This window comes from Cricetulus griseus (genome assembly GCF_003668045.3).
Source record: "Cricetulus griseus strain 17A/GY chromosome 1 unlocalized genomic scaffold, alternate assembly CriGri-PICRH-1.0 chr1_0, whole genome shotgun sequence".
Classification (NCBI taxonomy): domain Eukaryota; kingdom Metazoa; phylum Chordata; class Mammalia; order Rodentia; family Cricetidae; genus Cricetulus; species Cricetulus griseus.
In genome coordinates this window covers 2,029,104-2,054,867 of record NW_023276806.1, presented here as the reverse complement: position 1 = coordinate 2,054,867, position 25,764 = coordinate 2,029,104, and the positions used below count along the sequence as shown (strand labels likewise).

At 45.2% G+C, this 25,764-nt stretch overlaps 1 protein-coding gene across 1 annotated transcript in view; it reads left to right on the top strand.

Moving 5' to 3' along the window:
• Positions 1–3,669: 3,669 nt before the first annotated feature.
• Ptger3 (prostaglandin E receptor 3) overlaps positions 3,670–25,764 on the top strand; it is a 61,426-nt gene continuing 39,331 nt past the window's right edge. The window contains exon 1 of the mRNA XM_035451928.1: positions 3,670–4,488. Coding sequence (XP_035307819.1) covers positions 3,670–4,488 — 819 coding nt within the window. The remainder of the gene's footprint in view (positions 4,489–25,764) is intronic.

Sequence of the window (25,764 nt, the reverse complement as noted above, 5' to 3'; positions counted from 1 at the left end):
TATATAGTTCTAGAATATTCTCTTTCACTGACCTTTATATCTATCTTAGTTCCTTTCATATACCTGTAATACAATAGTGTAGGCTGAAGGATATACATATAAGCTCTACTTCTGAAACCATCACAAGAAATTTTGATCTTGAATTTTGGAATGGACACATTAAAAACAATGTCAGCTTTAATCCAGGAGGCAGGGTCAGGTGAATTTCTATGAGTTCAAGATCCACATGGTCTACAGAGGGAGTTCCAGGACAGGCTATGTGGAAATCTTGTCTTGAAAAGCAAAACAAAACAAAGAACCAACCAAACAACAACAAAAAGAGCTTTGTATGCCAATACCACACTACCTAGAAGATGCCAATAAATGTTAGTTTTTAAATACCAAAACATTTAAATTTTATTGAAGTTTTAATCTCGGTAGAAAACACTCAAAAGCATGAAGAAATCAAAGGGGTTAATTTTAAAAGAAAAGGAGAAACATGGAGCTGAGAGCTGTTATTGGAATGAAGCTGTCACTCAGCCTTCATGAAAACACTCTGGAAAGCAGGGGTGAGGAAGGCCTCACAGGTGAAAGGGACCAGTGGGTGAAGTCAAGATGGAGAGGCACAGGTTCTATAAAAGACTCCCACAACTGGGTGCACAGTAAAGAGACAAAGAACAAACCCTGATCCATGCTTCACAGCTGAACTTTGCCCAAGGAGCAGAGACCCCATGGAGAAGAAACACAAGTATGGAGCAGACAGAAAGCCAGGGCTGAAACAGTTAAATTGCTGACTATGTCTACATGCTTCTAAAGGAGTGCCTGCCCACCCTGGGCAATTCAGGACACTGCAGGAGATTGAGAGAATCAGAGCCAGAGACTGTGGTCCCCACCAATGACCAGCAAATTACAGACGCACAGTGGAAGTTCACCTGCAGTGAACACAGTCATAAAAGCAGGCCGGAGAGGGAAAGAGATAGCAACAGGTGTGAACTTCAGGACAGGAAATGTCCAGTGGGACAGTCAAGTGTCCACAGGAGAAAAAAAAAAGAGTGAAATCCAGAGTCACTACAATGTAAAATTTTCACAAAGTTATAGGATGGCACCTCCAGAGCAAATCATTCTACAAGACAAAAGCATCTGGGATCTGTATCCTTCCTCTGTGGGGCTTTTGAATATCAAGGGTTTAATGTTAAATTCAATGACTGTAGAGACTTCAATGTGTTTATTGATATCTCTAAGACTTAAGACAGTGTCTGACAGACCAGGTGCCCATGAGTGCTCACCAAACGAGTGAAGAATGAAAAAAAATACACTTCACTAACTGCAGGTTCTTCTCAAGGCAACAGTGGGTCTAGTTCTGAAGCTAGAGTCTCTGTGGAGGTTTCGGAATGGTGAAATAACTTCATATACATTAGTTAAATATTGAAATGTGGTGAATCAAAACCAAGTTACAAGTTAGATAAATTGGTTGTGTATTAAAATGTTTTAAAGCAGAATTTAAAATATGACGACAGGTGAATATAAGCTTTAATTTTTTTTGAAATATGGAGATGTGGCTCTTTAATTTCAGTCTTTTCTGTCTTATTTGCTGACCAGACATGCAAGTTTGTAAACGCAAGTGGTGGGGGGTAATGATTAGTGTTTAGTAATAATTAGATTTCTAAGAAAGAAATCAGATTCCCCAAGCAGAGCAGATAGTAGCCATTGGGAAGCTATCCTTAACAAGGAAAGAGGGATGGTTTCCTTGCAAGTACAGAGCTTAATTCAATCCCCAAAGTGTTGGGAGAGATATTGGGCCCCAGCCCCATGGGGTCTCCGTGAGTTGCTCGACAGCCAATAAACACAGGTACATCCTGTGTTTTCTAGTCCTGGATTACAGCCCCAGCCATATCCCACTGGCATAAAAAACATGAGCTCTTACATCTGGGGTTTTTCCACTGTTCTGTAAGTCTGTATATAAGGCTACTCCCTCCCTGAAAAAAAAAAAAAAGTCAAACACACATTCTTTTAGCAAACAACTGGACATCTCTGCTTTTAAATAAGTCTCCAGACTTTTGCCCGACACATTGACTTGTTTGTGGCACCGGCGCCACACCAAAGTCCATTTAGAAATGCTCTGTCTAGTGGTCTGGGTTTATAATCCCATCATTGAGGGATTTGAGACAAGAATCCCCAAGGCTCACTGACTAATCATTCTAGCCCAATTGGTGAGCTCCAGGCAATGACAGACCCAGGCTCCTTGAAAGTGAACAGCATTCTTAGGGATGATACCCCAAATTGTCCCTGTGCCTCCACAATCATGGGCACACACACACACACACACACACACACACACACACACACACACACACACACACATTTACACAAATACCAACAAGGTTAAAATGTTTTAAAAAGAAATTCTCTTTAGTACAGGATAGGGCATGTTAGCCTTTTAGTCACTAGAGGGGAGTGTTGTTTCACGCCAACAGGAAACTAACCACAGAGCCTCGAAGTTGCTTATTTGCAAGGTGAACAGCCAAAAAGTAGATAACTAGGGATGAAAAAATGCTGTAACAATGAAAGGGTTACTGAAACTTAGCTAAGGGGAGGGAGAGACCAATGGCCTTTGCCAACACAGATTCTCATTGTTGGTATTCACAGTAAGCTTTAGGGCCTGGGGAGATGAGATGGCTCAGGGAACAGACTACAGCTATAAAGACTTAGTTGGGATTCCCAAGATCTGAGTAAAAGCTGCGGGAGGAGTCACACAGTTCAAGGACGGACACACACACACACACACACACACACACACACACACACACACACCACACAAAGTGGAGCGGGGTATAGAAAGGGAGACGTTGATATATTATCGATATTTAACTGTAATACTGTAAATAATTTGTTAATTATTAACAAGTAGGAAAATTTTAATATAACTATAGGGTGGCGTTATTTTCTTTGATGAGTGATTTCTGAAATGTTCTTAAATTTTTTAGACTAGAATTTCACTCATGGGTGAAAATGTGAATTTGGTGAGTTTGCTTTTACAATCCAAGAATGACGCCAACTGTTCTTAAACTTTTAAACTGACATTATCCTAGAAAAAAAATACTTTCCCAATATGAATTTGGGATTAGTTCAAAGTAAATAAGGCAATAGTTTGAAGAAGACTTGAAACATAGCTCATCCCTATTCTTTTCCAGCTGTGGGTCTCATTGTAAAAGTATTATATATTTACCCTATATAAAACAAATACCCCCTCCCCAAATCAATGACAGCCGAACACGATCAGAAATCAGCATTGTGATTCACGCAGATACTAACACTTCCCAATTCCGCCCTTGCTTTTCTCAGATGTCACACTTGGGAACCGTGGAGCACTTCACGAAGTCGGATGCAGGAAGAGCCCCGGGGCTAGCGAGTGTGGCGGAGGGGGCGCTGCGCCAGGTGATCCCGGCGGACACCGCCCTCAGCCTGCCCACGCGCGGCACCGCCCCTCAGGCTCCCAGCCGCGGGTGGAGCCTCGCGCGGCGTCGGGCGGCGCCTGCCGGGACCCCGCAGCCTGGCGCGGGCGGCGGCGGGTGATGGAGAGCAGAGCTCTGGCCCGCGCCGTCCCCCCGCGCGCGCGGCTACCCTGCACCTGAGCCGGGAAGCCCCCGCCCCGCGCGCCTTTCCGCGGCCCCGCCACTCCGGCCGGCCGGCATGTGGGCGCCGGGGCGCTCCACCGAAGCGCGCAGCAACCTGTCAAGCGCTGCGGAGGACTGCGGTTCGGTGTCGGTGGCCTTCCCCATCACCATGATGGTTACAGGCTTCGTGGGCAACGCTCTGGCCATGCTGCTTGTGTCGCGCAGCTACCGGCGCCGTGAGAGCAAGCGAAAGAAGTCTTTCCTGCTGTGCATTGGCTGGCTGGCGCTCACCGACATGGTGGGGCAGCTCTTGACCAGCCCGGTGGTCATCCTCGTGTACCTGTCACAGCGGAGCTGGGAGCAGCTCGACCCATCGGGGCGCCTGTGCACCTTCTTCGGGCTGACCATGACGGTGTTCGGACTGTCCTCGCTCCTGGTGGCCAGTGCCATGGCCGTGGAGCGCGCGCTGGCCATCCGCGCGCCGCACTGGTACGCCAGCCACATGAAGACTCGCGCCACGCGTGCGGTGCTGCTAGGCGTGTGGCTGGCGGTGCTGGCTTTCGCACTGCTGCCGGTGCTGGGGGTGGGCCGATACAGCGTGCAGTGGCCCGGCACGTGGTGCTTCATCAGCACCGGGCCCGCGGGCAACGAGACCGACCCTGCGCGAGAGCCGGGCAGCGTAGCCTTTGCCACCGCCTTCGCCTGCCTGGGGCTGCTGGCTCTGGTGGTCACTTTTGCATGCAACCTGGCGACCATCAAAGCCCTAGTGTCCCGCTGCCGGGCCAAGGCCGCCGCCTCGCAGTCCAGCGCCCAGTGGGGCCGGATCACCACTGAGACCGCCATCCAGCTCATGGGGATCATGTGTGTGCTGTCTGTCTGCTGGTCTCCGCTATTGGTAAGTACTGGTGAGGGTGGGGCATTTGTAGCGAGCGGTAAATGGAAACTTTCTGGAAAGTCTGGCACCCCCACTCCCCCCACCCAAGTGCGGGGCAGGCCGGTGCTCTGCAGCTTCAGCTTCGGGTTGCAGCCTCCAGCTGCTTGTGGAGCTTGCAAGTGCCAGCCGCCCAGGCCTGCCAGGAGCACGTGAAATTGCGGATAACCTGGGCGCAGAGGTCGACAGGGTGGCTCAGAGCCAGAACAGATTGACGCTTGCCCCTGTGTGATGAGCAGATATGTTGACAACTCTATCCAGAGTTTTATTTCTATTCCCGAGCTTGATATTCTGCTATGAAAGTTCGGTACCCAGGAGCCTGACAGGTCTCAGCTCTTAAGGTTTCAGCCACTCAGAGGCCCCTTCACTCTGCAGCTAACCTTGGCACCTTGATGGCCAGGTAGGGACAGAAATGTCCTCAGCTAGCTACTGTCTGTTGGGAAGAGCCGGGACGCAGTTGCTTCAGTCCCTGGACAGCCCGTAAGTAGATTGTGGGTACACCACAGTGGATGACTCTCAGCGCAGTGGCACACTCCACAGTAACAGCACCGCCCTTTGGCGAGCGATCTACTGGAGTCCTCTTGTTGCCCTCCATAGGGGCAAGTCTATGCAATTCCAGAGACAGGAGGTAAGGGTGCCTCAGTCCCTGGCTCCCCACACCATCCCTCAAGGAACTACCCAGAGGAAGCAGCGCTTCCGCACCATCCCTATCCCCCACTCTCACATGGTGTTTTTGAGGTTTTCGTCTGTGACACTTGCAGCTAGAAACTTCTGTGGTTAAGTGTGGTTTGCTAATTCACAAGGAGTGGATGCTTTACTAAGGAGGCATGCAGTCAAGCTTAATAGATGTTCAGAGCAGCAGCCCCGCGGTGTGGGCAGTTGCCGCCCATTACATACACACATACACACAGCATTTAACAAAAGTTAGCATGTCAACCATTTCGCGTGTACAGTTGAGTGAAGTCAAAGGCAGCATGTTGCCGTGCGATCTGAGGTTAGTTCTCCCTCGAAACAGTTGTGTGTGTGTGTGTGTGTGTGTGTGTGTGTGTGTGTGTGTGTGTGTGTGTGTGTGTTTCTTTTCCTTCACCCTCCCCTGATCCCTGATCGTGACAAAGCAAGCAAGCCTTTGAGAACCCCATGGTGACTGTCCTGGGGGTGTGCAGACCAGACAGGGCTGCTGGGACCTAACTGGCCACCAGTGACCGAGTGGTCACGGTTCTTCTCCAGGAGCTGGAACTCAGGCTGATGTCATCACCATGTTTACCAGAACCAGCACCAATTTTAGACATTTACTGCCTTGGTTGAGGAATGAGGTGTAGGTGGCCAAGAAGAGGGAAATGAAGCTCCCAGAATAAATACTTCACTGGACCAGCATGGCTTTAAAGGCAAACAGTTTCCCAACCTATCACAACCCTCAGGAGCCAGAAGTCCAGCCCTATGGTCCAGAGCATAGATAGAGGCCCTTAAAACACAAGGCTAGAGGCTCCTTTGATCATGTTTCACCTTGTGTATGAGGCAAGGTCTCTCATTGGAACCCAGAGCTCTCTTATTTGGTTAGTTGAGCTTGCTGCTGGCTCCAGGGATCTCCCCCTATGCCTCCCAAGCACTTGGGTTACCATGACCACCACACCTGCTCAACACATTATATGGTGAGCCAGACTCTAGTCATACCCACAGAATCATCTTCCCTCCCAGCCCTAGAATAGGTGCATTAAAAAATGGTTTCAGTTTATTTGGTGTACAATCAAAATACATATCAGCACATTGTCAGAAAGAGCTGTGGTACAAACTGGGAAGATTTTTTGGGGGGTAGATTAGGAGGTTGCAAGAACCCCATGATCTGTGTTTTCACCTGTAAATGTCAACATGAGAAATTGTCTTTGTATTTTCTAACTACGAGTAAAATGTGAACTTCCTGCTGTCTTTGGAGAAGTTAGACATAGGATACTGATCTAGTCACCCATATTCCGCTTGGCTGTAAATCTATCTTCTTTTGAAGTTTCTCTGACAATAATTGTTACTGTTACAAAACGTAGTAGATCTAACATCTGTAAGAAAAGAATGTAACCCTGTTCCTCCGCACAGAACAAAGCACAGCTGTCCCTAGCCACCACACATGAACTTGGTGGGAGTACATGGCTTCTCTCTCCTAGAAACTTTGCAGATCATGAGATGTGAATCCATCAAGATGATGAGAGCTGTAAGAAGTGTCCTCTGGGTGACTGGGGTGTGTTTAGTCTGTGTTAGTAGATACCAAATAGCCATTTCATTGGCATCAGCCAGTTGACTCAGCAAGCTACTGACTTTTGAAAAAAATCTCTCCTGAGCCACGACCATCAAATAATCCAGTGACAGGACATAATCATCAGATTCCTGGACACAGGTTCAGACAAGGGCAGGAAGACACTTTGTATCTGCGTAGCCTGGTGCCCCAAACAGATGCGACTGATACTAAATAAATCCAAAGCTATGATACAATGAAGGGTGGGGTCTAATGGGCGAGCAGCTGCTCACCTTCAGCCTGGAGACTGACTGGACATAACAGCCTGGAAGTGTTTGTCCTCGTTGTTGAGCTAGCCATGTCCCTGCTCAGTGTCTGCACATCCGTCCTCACAGGAATGCTTCAGTGGAGATGTATTGTAAGTGGCATTTGCTTAAATAAGGCACATGGGATAGATAGACTTGGTAGATTATTTTAGGGGGCAATGTGACTCTACAACATGTAGAAGCATTTTGCCCAACCTCTAATTATCTCTACCTATAGCCCCTGCCATGTTTGGGTGGTGCTCAAGAAGAAATTAAAATTTGAATATGCACCTTAGGCTATCGCTTGTCTTATGAAGTGAGAGAATTCATTACATTTTAAAAGTTTACTTAATACAATATACCATTTGGTTCTCTATTTCCCTCCTTCCTCTTTCTTTCTTTCTTTCTCTCTTTCTTTCTTTCTTTCTTTCTTTCTTTCTTTCTTTCTTTCTTTCTTTCTCTCTTATTCTAAGCACTGGTGATAGAACTGAGGGCCAGGCACTATAATTACAACTCTAAATAGTCTTATACAAAGCTAGTCAAAGAGGAGCTGGAGAGATGGTTCAGTAGTCAAGAGCACTGGCTGCTCTTGCAGAAGACCTAGGTTTGGTTCCTAATATCTACATGACAGGTCAACTGTCTGTGACTCCACTTCCAGGGTATCCAGCGCTCTCTACTTCTGCATCCATGATTACCAGGCATGCACATGCCAGACACACGTGTGTGTGTGTGTGTGTGTGTGTGTGTGTGTGTGTGTCTGTGTGTAGGCAGGTAGGTAGAACACCCATACATATATGTTTTTTTTGTTTTTGTTTTTAGAGCAGTAGAACTTCCACACTTATGAGAGTGAAACAACTAAAAAATCCACCATGTAAGATAGGTTGGAATTCATGCCTTTGGCTCTCACAGGAATTCCCTCCTGAAAGAGGTCTCCTGGCATGGCTTAACCTTGGAGCTCACGTCAGTATGTCCAGAAGCACAGCCAGCGAGGACAGTGTGCACAGTAGATTAAAGGGATGCATGTGGGATCTCCACAGATCCAAACTTACTGGTTTTGTTCTCAAAGGACAGAATGAAGACCCCCCCCCTGGGTGGCAGACAGAAGAACCCTCTGTGTGGAGACTGGGAAGACAATTATTAGTAGGACTCTGGTGTGTGGATGTGTGTGGGCTGGAAAATGGTGAGGCTGGCTGCCACTTTATTTTGAGGTCTGTTTGTTGTTAGGATAGTCTGAGTGGGAAGGCTGGTTAGTGGAAGGGAGGGGAGAGTCTGCTGCTGGATGGAACCCTGTGTGTTGTTGCAGGACTTACTTGTGAGCACCCTCTTTTAACTGAGTCCTCTAAGACTGTCAGCAGCTCCCACAACACCAAAATTCCATGGAATTAAAACCAGAGTTGTAACCCAGGACATCCACCTCTTTACTTTACTTTACTTTCAGTTTTGCTTGTGGGTTGCTGGATACTTGTTTTGCCTCAAGGCTGGGGATTCTAGCCTTAATCACAGCATGGGAAGCCTTGTGCCTTCCAGTCTGCAATGCACAGAGGGCACAGAGGGCACAGAGGTGGCCCTTCTGCTGGGAGAGTATTCTCAGGGTTGGATTCTTTTGTTTGGGAGAACCACCGGTGGTTCAGTACATGCAAGTTTGCAGTTTGGTCCATGCTGTGTACTGACGGGGCTGAGCATGTAGGTGGAAGTGGATTCTCTGGATGATACAGGTGAAGGCCAATATAACCTTAAGATCAATGAGATAAATGGTAACAAAAAGATAAGACATTTAAATTGGGGGTTTGTGTGAATGCAAATAATCCAGTGCTTCTTGAGCATTTGAAGGTAGTCGGACGGTCTAGAGAACAGCAGAGCTGTAAGCCAAAGGTCAGGCACACAGGGTCTCATGTTTCTAACAGCCTGTGGCTGCCCCCACGGTGCCGAAGGGTGTGCAGTAGGAAGACTTTCAGTGGGTGCAGTGCTTTTTTTTTTTTTACTTTTTAAAAAAATTTTATTTTTTATTTTTACAATTGTAATTAGACCAATTTTAAATTAGAAACAAGCTTCTTTTACATGTCAATCCCAGTTCCCTCCCCTCCTCTCCTGTTCCCCCAAAGACCCCCCCATCCCAACCCCTTTCTGCTCCCCAGGGAGAATGAGGCCATCCAGGGGGGGCTCTTCAAAGTCTGTCATATCATTTGGAGCAGTGCCTAGGCCCTACCCCATGTCTCTAGGCTGAGAGAGTATCCCTCTATGTGGAGAGGGCTCCCAAATTCCATTCACATACTAGGGATAAACACTGATACATTGCCAGAGGCCCCATAGATTGACCAGGCCTTCTAACTGACACCCATGATCAGGGGGTCTGGATCAGTCCTATGCTGGTTTCTCAGCTATCAGTCTGGGGTCCATGAGCTCCCCTTTGTTCAGGTCAGCTGTTTCTGGGTGTCCAGTGCTTTTTAGCCATGCAGGGGTCTACTTTACCTCTCCATCTTGGCTCTGAGGCCCATAGCTGCAATATGTCCCAAGCTGCCTCCTCCCTCCCACAATTCCTCATCGTGGAGGTAAGAGGGCAGAATAGACTGTCCTACCAGCCGTGACTCTCAAACTCCCACTTTCTCTCAGAGATGCCAGTTTCCATAGATAATGATGGGGGATGGTTTTCCCAAGTTCTCCACCTAAGCGTACCACCGTAATGCAGGTAAATGAAATCATTCATTCTTTCAAGAGGTGGCAGACAGACTGTAAGAGGCTTCTTCAGGGAGGGGCACATGGGGATAGCGGGACAGTTTAAGAACTTAGGGTGGCCCAGGCTGCTAGCCACTTTCATGGTTCTCATCCCGGGACAGCTGTCAGGAGCCCCCTCTCCTCAAAGCTTGCTGGATTCCACACCTCACTTGTGAGACATGGGTAGCTACAACCTTGCGCTTTGAAGCCCAGCCCATGCTTGTGAGAGCAGGAGGACTCACGTCTGCAGCCAGCTCTTCCCACTTCAGCAGTCCTTCCCTGGGTTGGAGGTGAGCTTCGGTGTCCTCTGTCCCCACCCCTTGGGCTCTTTTCTAGTCAGGGGTTCTTTACACACAGAGACAACTTCACTTTGTGCAGACTTCACAAGATGCAGATAGTCACAGACAGCAGAGCCAAACTGAGCCTCCAACTGTGACGCCAAACCCAGGACCGAATTTTCAGGAACCTTAGATGTAACCAAGTGTGGGGAGCTTGAGTTTGCTTACTGTTTGTTGTGCTAACCAGGCACTTGCAGCACCTGGTATTGTTTTATCATTTGCAGGGGAGAGGCAGCACATTCTGTGGTGTGCCCAGATAGTCCCTGGATGATAGCCCCCAGGAGGGATGCTTAGGGGTGGGTCTCTGCGCTTACTCAAAGTCACACACAGCTTCAGCCATGCAGACTTCATGGCAGTTAACTGAAGACACTGAAAGTCAAACTTGACCATTCACCACCTAATTCTGCAAGAAAATATAAAAGGAAAGAAGTTATTAATTTAGGCAAAAGCCATGTCATAAAACACAGGCCATGTTGGCATTAGAAGCCCATTGCATTCAGTAATTATTAATGGAAAATATAAGTACAGTTTTACAAAAACATACCTTCTGCTATGTAGTGAGATATCCACCCTGCATGCACCTGAAGCGCTGATCACACCCATTTGGGAATGGTATAGGTAAGGACGTGACTGGGGGAGTGAGTTTAGGTCTGGAATCCAGGCAGGATCCAGCTCTAAGGATCCACACATACTGCTCCCTGTGACCCAACAGGACACAAGAGAGAGCCGCCTGCAGGGACCTCTTGTTGCCTGCTACTTTGTCTGAGCTGGGCTAGTGGCGGATTACAGAGGTCTCATCGCCCCTGCAGCCCCCAGGCCAGCCTACACTTGAGGGGCCCACGAAAGCGCTCATCTTTTTCTTTTGACACATGTCGGAAGTCACTTTATCTTGTTGCTCTCCCCTCTTTTCATCAGTAAGTCAAAATCGCTGCCCATTCTAACCTTCCTTTCAGTTCTAACTTCCTGTGGCACCAAACAGATAAATGTGTTCCCTGCTGTGGGCACAGTGTTGGGCACAAAATAGAAGGCATCTAGAATATTTCTGAGGGAGAAGCACTGGACATATAATGGACAAAACTGCACATCTTTTGTCCAGTCTCTCTGGAAGTATTTATGAAGACCTACTAACACCCCCCCTACACACACACACACACACTGATAGTTCTGGTGATACACAGCCAGGAGGCTGCTTCATATCGGCAAGGGTGAGGCAGCTACACAGCTCTAGGGGACATTATTATGCTGTATTCCACGTGAAGACACTATGGTGTTTAACCTGCCCAGCCCCTTCATACCCATGATGGTAAAGCTAACGTAGGCACATCGTCTTTCTTCATGAAGCTCTCAGTAGACAGCTATACTTAATCCTGTAATCTGGCATACCCTGCCTTGTAGATCTTTGAGTAAGGCAGTGATGTGATCTGAGGATGGGGAAGACCCTGGTGGTTTAGGGGCTGACATTAGAGCCCTTGAGTCTGATGATAGAGAAGTGTAGACACACCAATTAAAGTCATCCCTTTCCCCTTAAGAGTTTCTGTAAAAGATGGGAGGAAAGTCACTTGGCATAGTATTGATAGCAGACAGGGCAGGGCAGCAGTAGGGAAACAAAGTTATGGAATGTCAAGGCACACTGTGGTCAAGTTGGACTGAAGGGGTGGCTGCCTTGGCAGGTGTCTGTGGAGTTAGGAATAAGAATTCTCATTGCTTCTGGGTAAGTTGTGTTGTGTTTTTGTTCCCAGAGCTCAGGAAGACCACATAGTAAAGCAAAGCATTTCTTTGACACTTTCTGGGATATTCTTGGTGAATATCAAGCTTTGTCTGAATACCTTTCCTTAGAGTGTTTGCTACTTCTCAAGAATAAAATGAAATTTCTCAGAGCCGAGCCTTGTGCCAGATGATTTGCATAGAACAGTTTCCATGGCAGGCATCAATAGTTGCAGTTGGAGAGAGGCACGAGAGCTAGGGTCAAGCTGGGAGGCAATGGCCAGGCTCACCCAGCCAGTGTGTGCCTCTGATAGCTCATGGCTTCCTGGGTTGCTCTTTCTGTTAGAAAAATCTCTTTTGCCCCAAACCAGTTGAGTCAGAACCTGCCTCCATCCTTGGATTTCAATACTATTCCTTGGGTTTATAGAGCGAAGCCAACTGTTTCTTTTTTTATTAAGAACTCCCATTTTAAAAATTGATATCTGAGCCTCTGCAACATTTGGACAAGTTGTCAGTTAATCAACATGTGTCCTAGCAACAAAACACCTGAGTATGGACATGAAATTGCTGCTGCAGGATTAGGGAATCCCTACCAGGCACTCCAATGCTCATGACAGACACAGAGGAAGTTGGATATTTTAATTCAGGAAAACTAACTTTCCAAAAAAAATGAAGAAGAGGAAGAGGAGGAGAAGGAGGAAAAAGAGGAGAAGGAGGAGGAGGAGGAAGAGGAGGAGGAGGAGGAGGAGGAGGAGGAGGAGGAGGAGGAGGAGGAGAAGTCATCTTAGAAAACCCAGGAAAGCCAACGTCAATCAAGCTGGTAATAAAAACATGACAGATCAGAATATTGGGTTTAAGCTTTTGTGGCAGTTGGACTTAAGAACCAGGACATGCATACATCTGAGAATTTTAGAAAGGACACTGAGTGTGTTTCACAGTCACCACCAAAGGCCAGAAAAGAACTCTGGTTTGCCAGGACTCTTCCCTGCTAGGGTAGACCAGTGTTTCACATCCCCCCAAAACAAACAAAAAAGATGATGTGTGTAATTAGGGTTTAAAATCAGATTCTTCACTTTTAGCTCCAATAAGCTAATGACAATATGGTTGCCCTTGAATCACAAGGATCCTATCAAAAGTTGACCAGGCAAAGAAAGGAGAGCACCGTCGCCCTCGCTGGTGGCCTTGGGTAGAGCACTCCAGTCACCTTCCAGGCAGTGGAGGCTGGGGAGAGTCACTCAGCCACCAATTGTATTATGACCCTAGACAAAAATGCTCAAGCCCCTGGGGTCTAGAGACAACAGGATGGCTTAGGTGGAGTTAGGAGATATTTCCACTGAAAGAATACAAGTCATCTGTGATCCCACATTGAAAAAAACACACCAAGGGTGGTTAAAGAAGTGGGTAAGGGGTTTCTCCGGTACCGTCCTCAGACTCTTCACAACTGTCATTCAAGGAGACCTGGACCTGGCTTCTGGTAATGGCTGCACTGTTTGCTGTAGGTTGAGCAATTGGGGATTTTGACAGTAGGGTGGAAAGACCTGACAGTCTAGGGTATAAAGAACAGCACTCCCAGCAGCTGCTACTGGACTTGAGCTGTATGCAAGAAATATGCAAGGAGGTGTATAGTGGGAAATTACCAATATGGAGTCAGGTAGAAATATAAGGGTATTTAATAGGGAAAAGCCTTACTTACAGAGCGACCTAGCCAGCCGGCATGGCAGCAGTCTGTACAGCAAGTCCAAAAGAGAAAGGAAAGCGAAAACGCAGTCAACTTACGTCCCCTGACCACGCCCTTGCAAGCTTGTGAGGGCATGGTCAGGCACACCTGTAGCCAGCCCCTAAGTAGGCGTGGCTACAGCTTCCCCTACAGAGGTGCACATTCCAGACACCTTAATGCACGACTCTTAAATCGCTTTCCCAAACTCCTGGCAAGAAGAAAACTGATGCAATTGGTTCTAACAGGAAAAATGCAAGATTGCTTCAGAGTAGAATTTTCCTTTGAGATAGAAAGGTGACCCAGACAAAGCCATGGCTTCTCATTCTTTGTCCCCTCTGGACGCTGCAAATGTGTCTTGAGAGGAGTACACTGTCCTCATTTTCAAAGCACATGGCTTTGTTTTCCTCACAAAACTTCGGCACCTGACAGTCATATGACTCTTGGGGATCCCCTCCTCCACCCAGCTTCTGTGGGCTTTCCTGAGCTCTTGGCTAGAGGACCACCCCCAGTGGTGTTTGTGTGTGAGTTACTGTCCTACAACCTGATAGAACAATCCCATGGACCTTGTATTTGCAGAATCATAGCCTCCACTGGTGGGTCTCCAGAGAAACTTGAGGCTGTAACAAAACTGATAGTATTTTCCATAGTCACTTTTCAAGAAATGAAGCTGAGAACTCACTTGCTGTGATAAGTGTGAATAAAGACAGGCAACGTGGAATCTAGGAGGTAAGGCTTCTTGGACTGAACTTTTTTTGGGGGGTGCCTCTGAAATTCACATCCAAGCTGAGACCAAAAAGACCAGGAAGACTAAAGTGTGATGACTAGTCTTCATTTTCACCCGGTCTGGATTTAGACTCTTCTAGAACATACAGCTCTGAGTGTGCCTGTGAGGATATTCACAGAGGCTTTATCTGAAGAGGCAAGGCCCACCCTGATTGTAGGTGGCTCTAGCACAGGGACTGGAGTCCTGAACTGAAGAAGAAGGAGAAAAGGAGGGAGTGGCTTGACCATTAGCACTCACTTCCTGATGCCAGGTGTGATCCTGCCATCAGACCTTCCTTGCTGAGATAAACAGTTCATTAAACCAGGAGTCAAAACAAACCTATCCTGTCTTCAATTGCTTTTCTTGGGTATGTTTTGCTACAGCATCAAGAAGAGTAACTAACATTCAAAACAGAATCAGAGCTCCAGGCTGAGGGAACACTTTCTCACAGCATTCAAGAGGTAATAGTAAAGCTATTGCAACTGATTGGAGTGAGACCGAAAGTGGAATACATGAGAACTGAGAACTCTTGGAAGGTTTGAAGCAAGGAGGTGGAGTGTAACGATAACTCTTTCCGCCAAGCTGCCCGAGCCCCGACACTACGAGGGAGCCCAAAATAACACAGAGAGTCTTACATTAGGTACAATGCTGCTGGCCAATGACTAGGATTTCTTACTTGCTAGCTCAGTCTTAATTATCAAACGTAACTACTAATCTATATATTTTATAAGAACTTATCTTATCGGATGCCAGCGGCAGGTGTCTTCTCTTGCTGGGATCATATGGTGGCTCCACAGAGAAGAGAGGAGGAGGAAGAGATCGATTTCCTGCTTGTCCCTGCTTATATTCTGAGTCTGCCTGCTATGTCACTTCCTGCCTGGATCACAAGACTTCTCTTTACTACATTTCCCAGAATCCCCCTCAACTCCTAGTCTCACCTAACTTGCTTCTCTATTGGCCAACAATACTTTATCAACCAATAAGACAAACATATACACAGTAGGACCTCCCCCACCAGTGGAGTTTAGGGATTTTGGATATTTAAAGACCTACTGGTAGCAGTGGAGACTGGACTGCAGGAAACAAGAATAGGATAGTCAAAGCAGTGAGAAGACCAGTGTGTTCAAGTGGTGAGGGTGCAGGAGCCAGGCAGGCATGGAGTGGAGACTGCATGCACACAGTGTTTGTGAGCAGTTAATTTCCACATCTCTTCATCTCCTCTATCCCGGTCAGCTGACTCTGACTAGAGCTGAGCCCATTCTACTTCACTGGGCCTCTAGAGGGGGAGGAGGGTTGCTATCCACAAATGGCTTTCCCCACTCCCTGAGAGGGAAATGGCTGCTCTCAGTTCTAGCTCATGGGTGCTAAGTCTTTGAGTTTTTTCGGGGGGGGGGGTGATGATGTTCCCCTTCTGTGACCTGACTCAGAACAGTTCCTCAGAGACACACAGGCTAGCAAAGTTTACTTACAAAACATACCCTGTCCTAAGACACTTGTTCCTCCACATAAGGTCCAGACTGAGCTCATCTGCAAGCCAAACCTCGGCGGGAACTGTTTATTGCATTTGTGATTAAACTAGCTCTCAGGATCATCCACTCTCTCCCAAATGGGGAGAGATTCACAAGTTCATATTCCATACATTTCAAATCAGGGTTGTCAGACTTCAAACAACAGAAGCTTATTGAAAGCCACTTTAGGCAAAGATGACAAACTTAGGGGCCAGGGTACATGCTTGCCTCCAGTAACAGCAAGGGTTGTTAGTTGCTGAAGTGACTGGAGACAGCCTTCCTCATGTATCTCTGACTTTGGTGTCTTGCCAAGTGTCCAAATCCCCAGTTCAGGCTCTGCTTCTCAGGAGCCAACCTCAGCTTTGCTTACAGCTTCAAGTTGCTAGGTTTATATTTACAGTCTTCTAGTGGGGCTTTACTTTTTTTCACAGCAATACAATATTTCAGTGACTATGTCATCTTTAAGCACCATTTAAACACCATAGATCTCTCTCTGTCTCTGTCTCCCCCCTTCCCCCCTCTCTCCTGTTTTGTTCTTTGCTCTTTCACAGGAACAGCTAGAGAGGACAAAAAGTCTCACTCCCCTTAGTCATCTTCTAAGACTTATGTGAGTTTTGCAAAGCCATAGTGAAGGAGCTCAGCTTGAGAAGCTCCCAGAAGTGAGTGGAGAGTCTATTGAGAGGTCAGTAGTGAGGTTCTAACTGCTCAAATCTGATCCTTAAGTGCAATAGGGAGGAGGTCCACAAAGGGAAATCTGTTGTCTGTATTCTCTTGGTAAGTTATCAGATGTGCTGAGGCCAATGTTTGGGACGGCAGATTTTTTTAATTATTTAGGGATAGTGGCCTCCTCCAAGATTAGTCTGGATCCAAAAGTAAATTTCTTAACATTAGCTTTTGTTCTACAAAAGACATGAGGGAAATTCTGAAGCTCTTTCCTCTGGAACCCACTTCTAATTAAATTATGCTATTGATCAATGTCAGGAAACAGAAAAATCTTCTGACTTCAGAGTCTTAGTCTCCTCCCTAGACTTGGCTCTATCTAGCAAACAGCAGAATCTCGGGACAATGTGGGACTCGGGATTCAGGGAGAAGCTAGAGGCTTGGCTGCTGTTAGCCATGTAGGCTCCCTTGGCAGAAAATGTTTTCAGCGCACTGCTAATGAACAAGCATCCCTGAAGATTTGGGGCAGACATGGCTGTGTCAAGGGGTCAGCAGAAGCACCAGGCGTCCTGCCTCTGTTTTGAGTGATGGAGGAAAAGGAAATTTTTACGGTTGTTTATTAAAATAAAAGGCAGAGTTCATTTCTACCATCGAATCCATGCGTAGAAACATTAGTATGTAATGCGGATGCCTTTGAGCTGTGTGTGTTGCTGTGGAAATGAAGTAGCAGAGGGCAGTGAAGAGAAGTGGGCAGGAAAAAAAAGACTCTCGTGTGCCCAGTGACTCTCTGTCAGTCTTAAGATAATTGTCCTTCCTGGTGTCTGATTAAATCTTCACAAAGACAAGGTTGTAAGTTTTCATCCCCATGGTTTTGCGCTGCATTCATGAAGTTTCAGATTACAGACCTCTCTGAACCAAACTTCGGGTAGCCAGTAGACCAGACGCTTGTATACACTCTGTCTCATCAGTCTTCTTTTGATCAGCTTACTTAAACACTTTCAGATCACTTCATCAAGAAGAATAAAGTGAAATAAAAATCACAAAACCTGTGTAGCCCAGCAAACCGCCATGATTAAAGACTTCCTGGGATATACAGCAACTTGTTAATCGATTGGCATTCTTAGCAACTCGGTTTCTCTGGAATGTATTTTGAACATCCCTGTAGAGGGTGATGGAAGTTTTATCTATCTACCAGTAGTCTTGAAAGGTTTCATTTCCCCACAATGCCTTGCAGTATAGAGAGACTTCTCTGTGTGGGCGTGGCTTGAGCTTCATAAAGTCTCTGTCCTTAGGGATTGGGGCAGTCAGATAGTGACAAGGTCTCATTAGGCCAGAGTTTCTCAGCTGGTGGAATCACAAATGCTCTCCTCACTAAAATATTATAATGCTGGTTACTGGGGGACCTTTGGTTAGTAGGGAGCTTTGACTGTAGTCAAAATCAGGAAGGCCTTTTGATACTTATGATCTTCCAGTATGAGACAGCTGGCCTCTCATGGCTTTCTTCTGATATGGGGAAGGGGAACTGTCAGAGAACTCCAGTGTGATCTCAGGACTGCAGCTGGGGATCTGCCCACTCTGTTCCCAGCACACTCATAGGCCACCATAAGTATCTTGTGGACTCTTTAGTCCCAGAGCCTTGGCCACGCTCATACGTAGCCTAGAGCCATGTCCCATACCATCCTTGCACTTTCCTAGAATAACTCACATCTTCACACACAGATAAACGGACTTTTCCTCTTCCAAAATTCTCCAAACTATCAGTGCTTTTTTCCCCCTTCAGGAAGCAGGGCACTTTCCTGAACCTGGGGAATGATTGGCATAATCCTCCCTCTCTACTCCTTAGATGCAGGTATATTTTCTTTGACAATGAGGACAGCACCCTCCACTGGCTTGGCACTTCCTTTAAGAGGGCCAGAACTACGTATGGTGGGTATAGTCTCACTTTGTCTTTCCAACCGAACCATGTATGCAGATGAAGAAATAGCTTTTGGGTACTAAATCACTTTTCCACGTCACAAAGCTAAAAGAGGCAAAGTCAGCCTTCATATCAAATCTGTCTGGATTTATTACCTCTGCAATTAACAAGCAAGCTACCTGGTCTCCCTCTTGTCAATATTCTTGTGTTTATCTGGATCACTATAAAGTATAAGTTGCTTAAGAGTGGAGAGCCTGCATAATTGATGATGTAGCTGTGTGACCATAGCAGCCACTCCATAAACAACTGTGGAATAAATGAAGAAGGGGGTTGTATCATACTGAAAGGAGGCAAGGTTTGGAATCAAAGATTATGGACAAATCTCCATTCAAAGTTTTACTTATAATAAATGGTTTTTAATATTGTTATTATACTGAAACATAGTAGCAATGCTTTTTATCTTTTTTAAATATCCTGACTAAACAACATACTTTAATGTCTGCACTCAGTAAATGGCATTTAGTAAATCAAACCACAACTTTTATTCCAAAGCAATAATTGGACTTGAACTAATGAATGACTGTCCAGTTGCCATAGCACTTTAACTATAGCATACCTTTTTTTTTAAGTGGTTAATAGTGTTTCCAATTTGTTACATGCAATAAAAACTTTTAGAAAGACAAAAGATACCGTTAGGATAATTGAGAGGGGGAGAGAAACAATGTTGCTTTTGTAACAGAGAGGACTTAATTAGAAGCAGCAGGAAGAACAATAGAAAACAGCTGTTTCAATGCCTGGAATCCACAGAATGAAAAATGGAGAGGAGGTCTGAAAGGGTGCTGTAGGGAAAACAAAACAATGGAAGATTCAGTGACAGAAACATTGAAAACAGCGAATGGAGAATGGTGCTGGAGGACAATGCCAGGAGAATGCTGAGGAGAGTCACTATATGTTTCTCTCTTCACTATTGGCTTCATCCACAGCCTCCTATGGGCAGATGGCAGCTAGCATGGGCTTCTGGGTTAATCACTCCAAACTGAAAAATCTGTGCTGGAAAGACAGTTCATGGCACAAGAGCATTACTGTGCAAACTTGGGGATCTGCAGCCAGCTCCTCAGGATCTGGTAAAAGGCCAGTGTGACTGTGTGTCTGTGACCCCAGGACTAGGGGTGGGGTTGGAGACAGGAGAATGCCTGGGCTCTCTGGACACCAGTCCAGACAAAATTAGAAAGTTTCAGGTCAGCAAAGGATATTATCTCAACGGATAAGGTGGAAGCACCCACGATCATACAAACAGCACTAATAAAACTCTGTGGGGCATTTAAAAAATTACATGAAGCCAGGTGTTGGTGGCACACACCTTTAATCCCAGCATTTGGCGGGCAGAGGCAGGCAGAACTCTGTGAGTTCAAGGCCGGCCTGGTCTACAGAGGAAATTCAAGGACAGCCAGGGCCACAAAGAAACCCTGTCTCGAAAAACCAAAAACCAAAACAAAATAAGAACAAAAAAGATATGAAATCAGGAAAGAGGTGCGTTGAGAAGAAGGCTTGGAATGAGTTGGTGGGTGAGAGAGGACAATGGGGATAAATGCAATGAAAAGGCATTATGTATGTATATGAACTGTTAAAGAGTGAATTACATTAGTTTTAAAAGTTTTTGAAAAGTGAGTTCTTTCATTTTCTTCTATTTTTAAATTAAATTAAATTTTTTTATTTTATAAGACAGGATCTCTTTTTGTAGCCCTGAGTGTCCTGGAACTTGATACATATTTTGACCAGAGTGGCCTCTAACCCAAACAGATCTTTGTGCCTCTGCCTCCCAAGTCCTGGAACTCAAGGCATGAACTACCACAGCCCACCACTTAGAGCATTTTGTTGTTATCGTCCATTGATCAGTGTGTCATTCCTGATGTAAACACATCTCCATGACCAGGATCTGAAAAAGCAGAATGCAAAACATCTCAGTACATTTTAAAGTCAATACATGCTGAAATTAACATTCAGGTACATTGAATAAAATTAAATATTTTTCAAGTTCAAATCTATGAGCATCTTTTTATCCTTTGAAAACGAGTCTACTGGAAGGCTGAAATGCATAATATATTTCACATTTGTTGCTTGAATTCTATTCCTACCCCCACAGTACTGCATTAGGCTGATGGTTTTGTGCTTACTCTATTTAACAGAGAAAACTTCTCGAATATGTTTCTTTAGAGAATAAAATTCTACTTGGACGGGCCCAGATATGTCCAAGTCTTCTATCCCCTTGTCATGCAAAGCCATTCCTGAAAATACCAACACTACAACTTAAAACCAATTTATCAAAAGCATTTTCCTTGAAATAATAGTAAGGATGATTTTGTAACTCCCCACTTAAGGTCTATCCTGGGAGGCTAATTCCTTTGTTGAGAATGGATGGCAGAGCTCAGCTTTAAGGAGAGACCGAGATAATGGACTGAGGTGATGGATCTTTGCTTCCATGGGAGCCTGAGGTCCTTAGAGAGTCAGAGGTTGGGAGAATACATTTCTCCCTCTTGTGCCTCCTTCTGTTGCTGCTGAACCAAATGATATTAATTCCAGTAAACCAAGGACCAGGGAGAGACTCACCAAGACAGCAAACATAGATGAAGGATCATTGAGAATGTCCATCTTCTATGAAATACAGTATTTTAATCTTTTTCAAGTTTCTCAAACCTGGCACAAAATCATTAAGTGCTGACCACAATTTAAGTGATGTTTTAAAGTCAGATTTCCTGAAAAACAAACAAAATTTTCTATGAGTACCTAAAATTTACCACTTTCGTGGAAATGACAGTTGGCTCCCACCTGCCACCCATTTAGTGAACAGAAGGAAAGAGTGACAGTAAGGACATGGCAGCTCAGAGGACAATGACCAGGAAAGGACAGCCACCCGTGAGGGACACAGCAAGCTGTGTTCATCCATTGTGTGTCACAGCCACTTTCCTTCTTGCTTGAGTTTATGCACCTAAATGATGACAACGAAGACATGTTTATGCATTTCTCATAATATACAAGCCCAACAAAACAGCAGCCAGCACACGGTCTTACCCAAAGTCTATGATCGTGACTCAGTTTGCCAAATGCTTCCAACCTGTGAGTGAAGCAGGTTGAAGAATTGCATCTTTGAGGCTGGCATCCCCAAAAGACTGTCTTCATTCCAAGTGTCCCCAAAAGGAGACAGGGCACTGAAAACATTTGTCAGCAGCTATGATGTGAGTTCCATTCAATTAACAGAGTGAGGGAAACACTAGAAACTGGGTGTCCCCCATGTCAGAAGGCCACAGAGCCTTTTAGCATCCAGGAGAATCCAGCCACTGAGACACTTTCAGCCCCTTAAGCTGTAGATTTGACCTTGAAGGATAACTCCGCCCCCTGCTTACAGTCAACAGGAATGGAGTAATTATGAGCAACGTGGTGAGTTACATGAGTGTGTTTGGTGCTGGGGAAAAGAAAACGAGTTGGCATGGAGTCTAGAAGTTATGCTATCCTTGATGACTACTAGCCTAACTCTGGCAGGAAGATTTGCAAGCCATTTGAATCATGAGGGTGGATATTGTGGTATGGATGCTCCTCTAAAATCTGTGTTGCCATTGTAACAGCATTCAGTTGGGATTGTAGGGGATGAGGTCTGAGGGGACCACCCTCCTGATGGAGTAAAGCTGTACCACGTCACTGGCAGATTCCTGATGAAAAGGAAACAGAGCAACTGGCTTCCCCTCTGATACAATGACTCCTTTTGCCTTGTCACCATCTTCCCTAAATCTTAGCACAGTGCTCTCAGACTCCCTAGCCCCAAACCACAGGCCAGCAGGATAGTGCTTGTGAGAGACTGTCTCCGTTACTTTTCTATTGCTGTGGTGAGACATCGTGACCAAACCAAGTTATAAAAGGCAGCATTTCATTGGGGACTTGTTCACTAGTCCATGGTCATCATGGTGAGGAGTATGACAGCGTACAAGCAGGTGTGATGCTGGAGCAGTAACTGAGAGCTCACACATCTATTCCACAGGCAGGGGAGAGAGGGAGGGGGCACTTCTCAATCTATGGGGGTTTTGAAACCTCAAAGCCCACTCCCAATGGCACACCTCCTCCAAAGCCAAAGCTCTAAATCTTCCAAAAACAGTTCCACCAACTGGGAACCAAACATTCAAACATATGAGTCTATGGGCTCCATTGGCATTAAGACCACCATGATGACCTAGGCTATGAAAGCTTGTTATAACAATAGAAAACAGAAGCGATACCATTGCTTCTCAGACTTTGTGGGCATCAGTATTTGTTGTAATGCATGGTCTTGTTTGTAAGCAAGGAACATTGTACTCAAACATAGCACTCTCATGGCAGTAGAAGAATACTGACATGGAGTACTAGGATTTGACGGCAAATATCCATAGTAAGGGAAGCATCACACACATTGGTCCTTGGGGTATATCTTTTGGAGAAAATGCTGATAAGCAGAATATAGAAATCATTCTAATGATTCCAAGATATTTTAAGCCTATACTTTTTTTTTCTTATTCTTCAATCTGAACCTATCAGCTTCAAGTCACTACTGTTGCTGTGATTTGAATTCTAGAGAATTGTATTTAAAATTAAGAGTGATAGGAAGAGGCACTTATAGTCCATCTGGATATTGACTGAATGCCACTCAGAAAGGAAGGAGGAAGGGGAAAATGGAGAGAGGGAAGGAAGGAGTTAAGAAGCTAAATGTAAGGTTGGCTCTCAGATTAAAAACTCCAGGCTCTTTACCACAAAATGGACAACACACACTGTGCCCTTGGTTATCATCCATTTGTAAATTTAAAGATATTATCTACAAAATATGTTGTTGTGTGGGTCCTTGTCATGATACTTGTAAAAGGCTCTCCTCCTCCTCCTCTTCCTCCTCTTCCTCCTCCTCCTCCTCCTCCTCCTCTTCCTTCATTTTTTGTTTGTTTTTCAAGACAAGGTTTCTCTGTGTAGCCCTGGCTGTCTTGGAATGGACTTTGTTCAGGTTGGCCTCAAAGAACTCACAGAGATCCTCTGCCTCCCTGAGTGCTGGGATTAAAGGCTTGAACCACTGCCACTTGGCTAAGGCTTCTAAAGAGTGTATTTCATTCCATAAGCAGGAGTTAGCTTTCCAAACTATAGAGAGTGAAGATTGTTAGGAGAAAATGTAAAATGTCATAATTTTGAAAACTCTGAGAACTCTTGGAAACACTGAATCATTATTGTTCCTGGATCTCCAAGATTCACATGCCAAGAATCTGAAAACATTGTTGATAAACAAATGTTTTTAAAATTAAAATAAACAGACAAGTGGGGGAAAAAGAAAGCCAGCAGGATCAGAAAAGGTTCAAAGTGGAAAGGGAAACAGAGTTAAAGGGCTCCATATCAGACTACGCTTGGGCTATAGCAAGGCTGACTTTTGACCTACCCGATAAATTGGGTGTTTCGAGTCCTAACAAAAATGAGGCAAAATTACTCAAGCAAAGCAGGAGGAATGGACTTCCCAGAACTAGAGACCCATGCTTGTAAAGGCCTAATGGCAAGGGAAAGTCAGCAGAGATTTAGACATGTTGAAATGCTAGCTGAAAGTCCAAAGTAGAGAGAAATTATTATCTGTAACTGAGGGACTTAGAAAGTGGGATGAAGTGTTCTGAAATTCCAGATGGGGGTATTCCAGGGGTGCAGACAGGAAATTGGCTACAGAGGAGAGACAAGGTCACAGATGCTGTGTCTTCTGAGAGGAGATTTAAGGCTGTGAACAATGGGCACAGAGGAGTTGAGGGGGTTATTGTGTGCAGGTGGGAATGTGAACCTAGCGGTGACTCTGTGTCTGTCCACATCCTCCTATATGGTGAAGGTGTCCCACAGTGTACACCCAGAGCTGTCATTTTGACACACTGCAAAGTTAAATAATGATGTTGTCCAATCAGGTGAGAGAAAACAGTTTTGGGTAATGCCATCAGGAAACCTATGACTTTGCAGGCTAACTTAAAAATTAAATTAAAGAGCAATACCAAGGGCTGAGAAGATGGCTCAAGTTGGTAAAATGCTTGCTGTTCAAGCAAGAAGACCTTAGTTTAGATCTCTTCACAAAAGCAAGGCACAGCAGCCTGGGCCTGTATGTAACTCTCATTCAGGGTAGGGAGAGACAGGAGAATCCCTGGAACTTGCTGACCAGCCAACCTCACCTAAGCAATTGACAAAGCAAAATAAATCTGCTCATTAATCTATACCATGTACACTACAACTCAGGAAAAGACGTGTTAGCATGCTGTGGCCATAACAGAAGCCAACATTCACCACAAAAATCCTTTACCTTTAGTGAACCCTAAGGAATATGTTGGTTAAGCTAAATTTGTTTTTTGACAAACTAAAAACGGTTTTCCTATTAATTGTTAAATTAATAGACATTGGCTGCATAGAATTCAAACCAAAGTGATCACATTATGGTTTTAGGTTGGGTCAAGCATTAATATTTCATTCACCAAATTACATGATAATTGAGACTGAGCTAACAGATGAGAATCCTAGTCGTTGGCCAAGCAGCATTGTACCTAATACAAGTTTCTGTGCATTCATTTGGGTCCTAACTCAGGCGGGCGGCTGGTGTAAAGCGCACACGTGGTGGTGAGGCTTGGCAGCTTTGGGCAGAAAGATTTATGGTAACAGAATGGTGTCAGTGAGCGGGATAACCCCATGCCCCCAGGTTCCCAGAGAAAGAGGGAAACGTGCCACTGAGAGGCATCGGAGCAGCTTCCATAGGCGCTCTTGGGCATTGGAGTCGACACTTCTAAGATGATAAAGACAGATCCAGATAAAGAAAACCCCTAAAGGTTTACACTGCATTTAAAAACATATGTAGGCTTGTGAGAGAAAAAATAACAGGAGGAAATAGAGTAGCTGGTTTTGGTGGCGCACGACAGCAGGATTTGCTGAAGGAAGCAGAGACAGGCAGATTTCCACAGAGAAACCCTGTTTCGGGGGAAAAAAGAAACAAAAGAAAGTAAAAATAAAGTAATAAAAAGCCACATAAAGATGGAAAATACACAGAGAATCTGGATACTATATGCCATATTGTTGTCTTTAAATTGTTTGATTGCCGAGAAAAGACTTACTGCTGCTAAAATACATTTGATTATAAATGCTGCTAAATTAATCCAACTTATACATTTTAAAAATGCTTTGACTTCAAAATTTAGGTCTAAGGACAGGCTACTTGGAAAAAGAATTTCTGTTTGTGTTTCCACAAAAAATAAAAAGCTATGGATTCCTTCCAGACTAATATGGTTTGATCAAGCAAGACCCCCTGAAGCTGAGATGATACACCTTTACAGACTACAAAAACAAGGACTTGGTCAGGTTCCTATGTTTTATCATGATCCCTATGG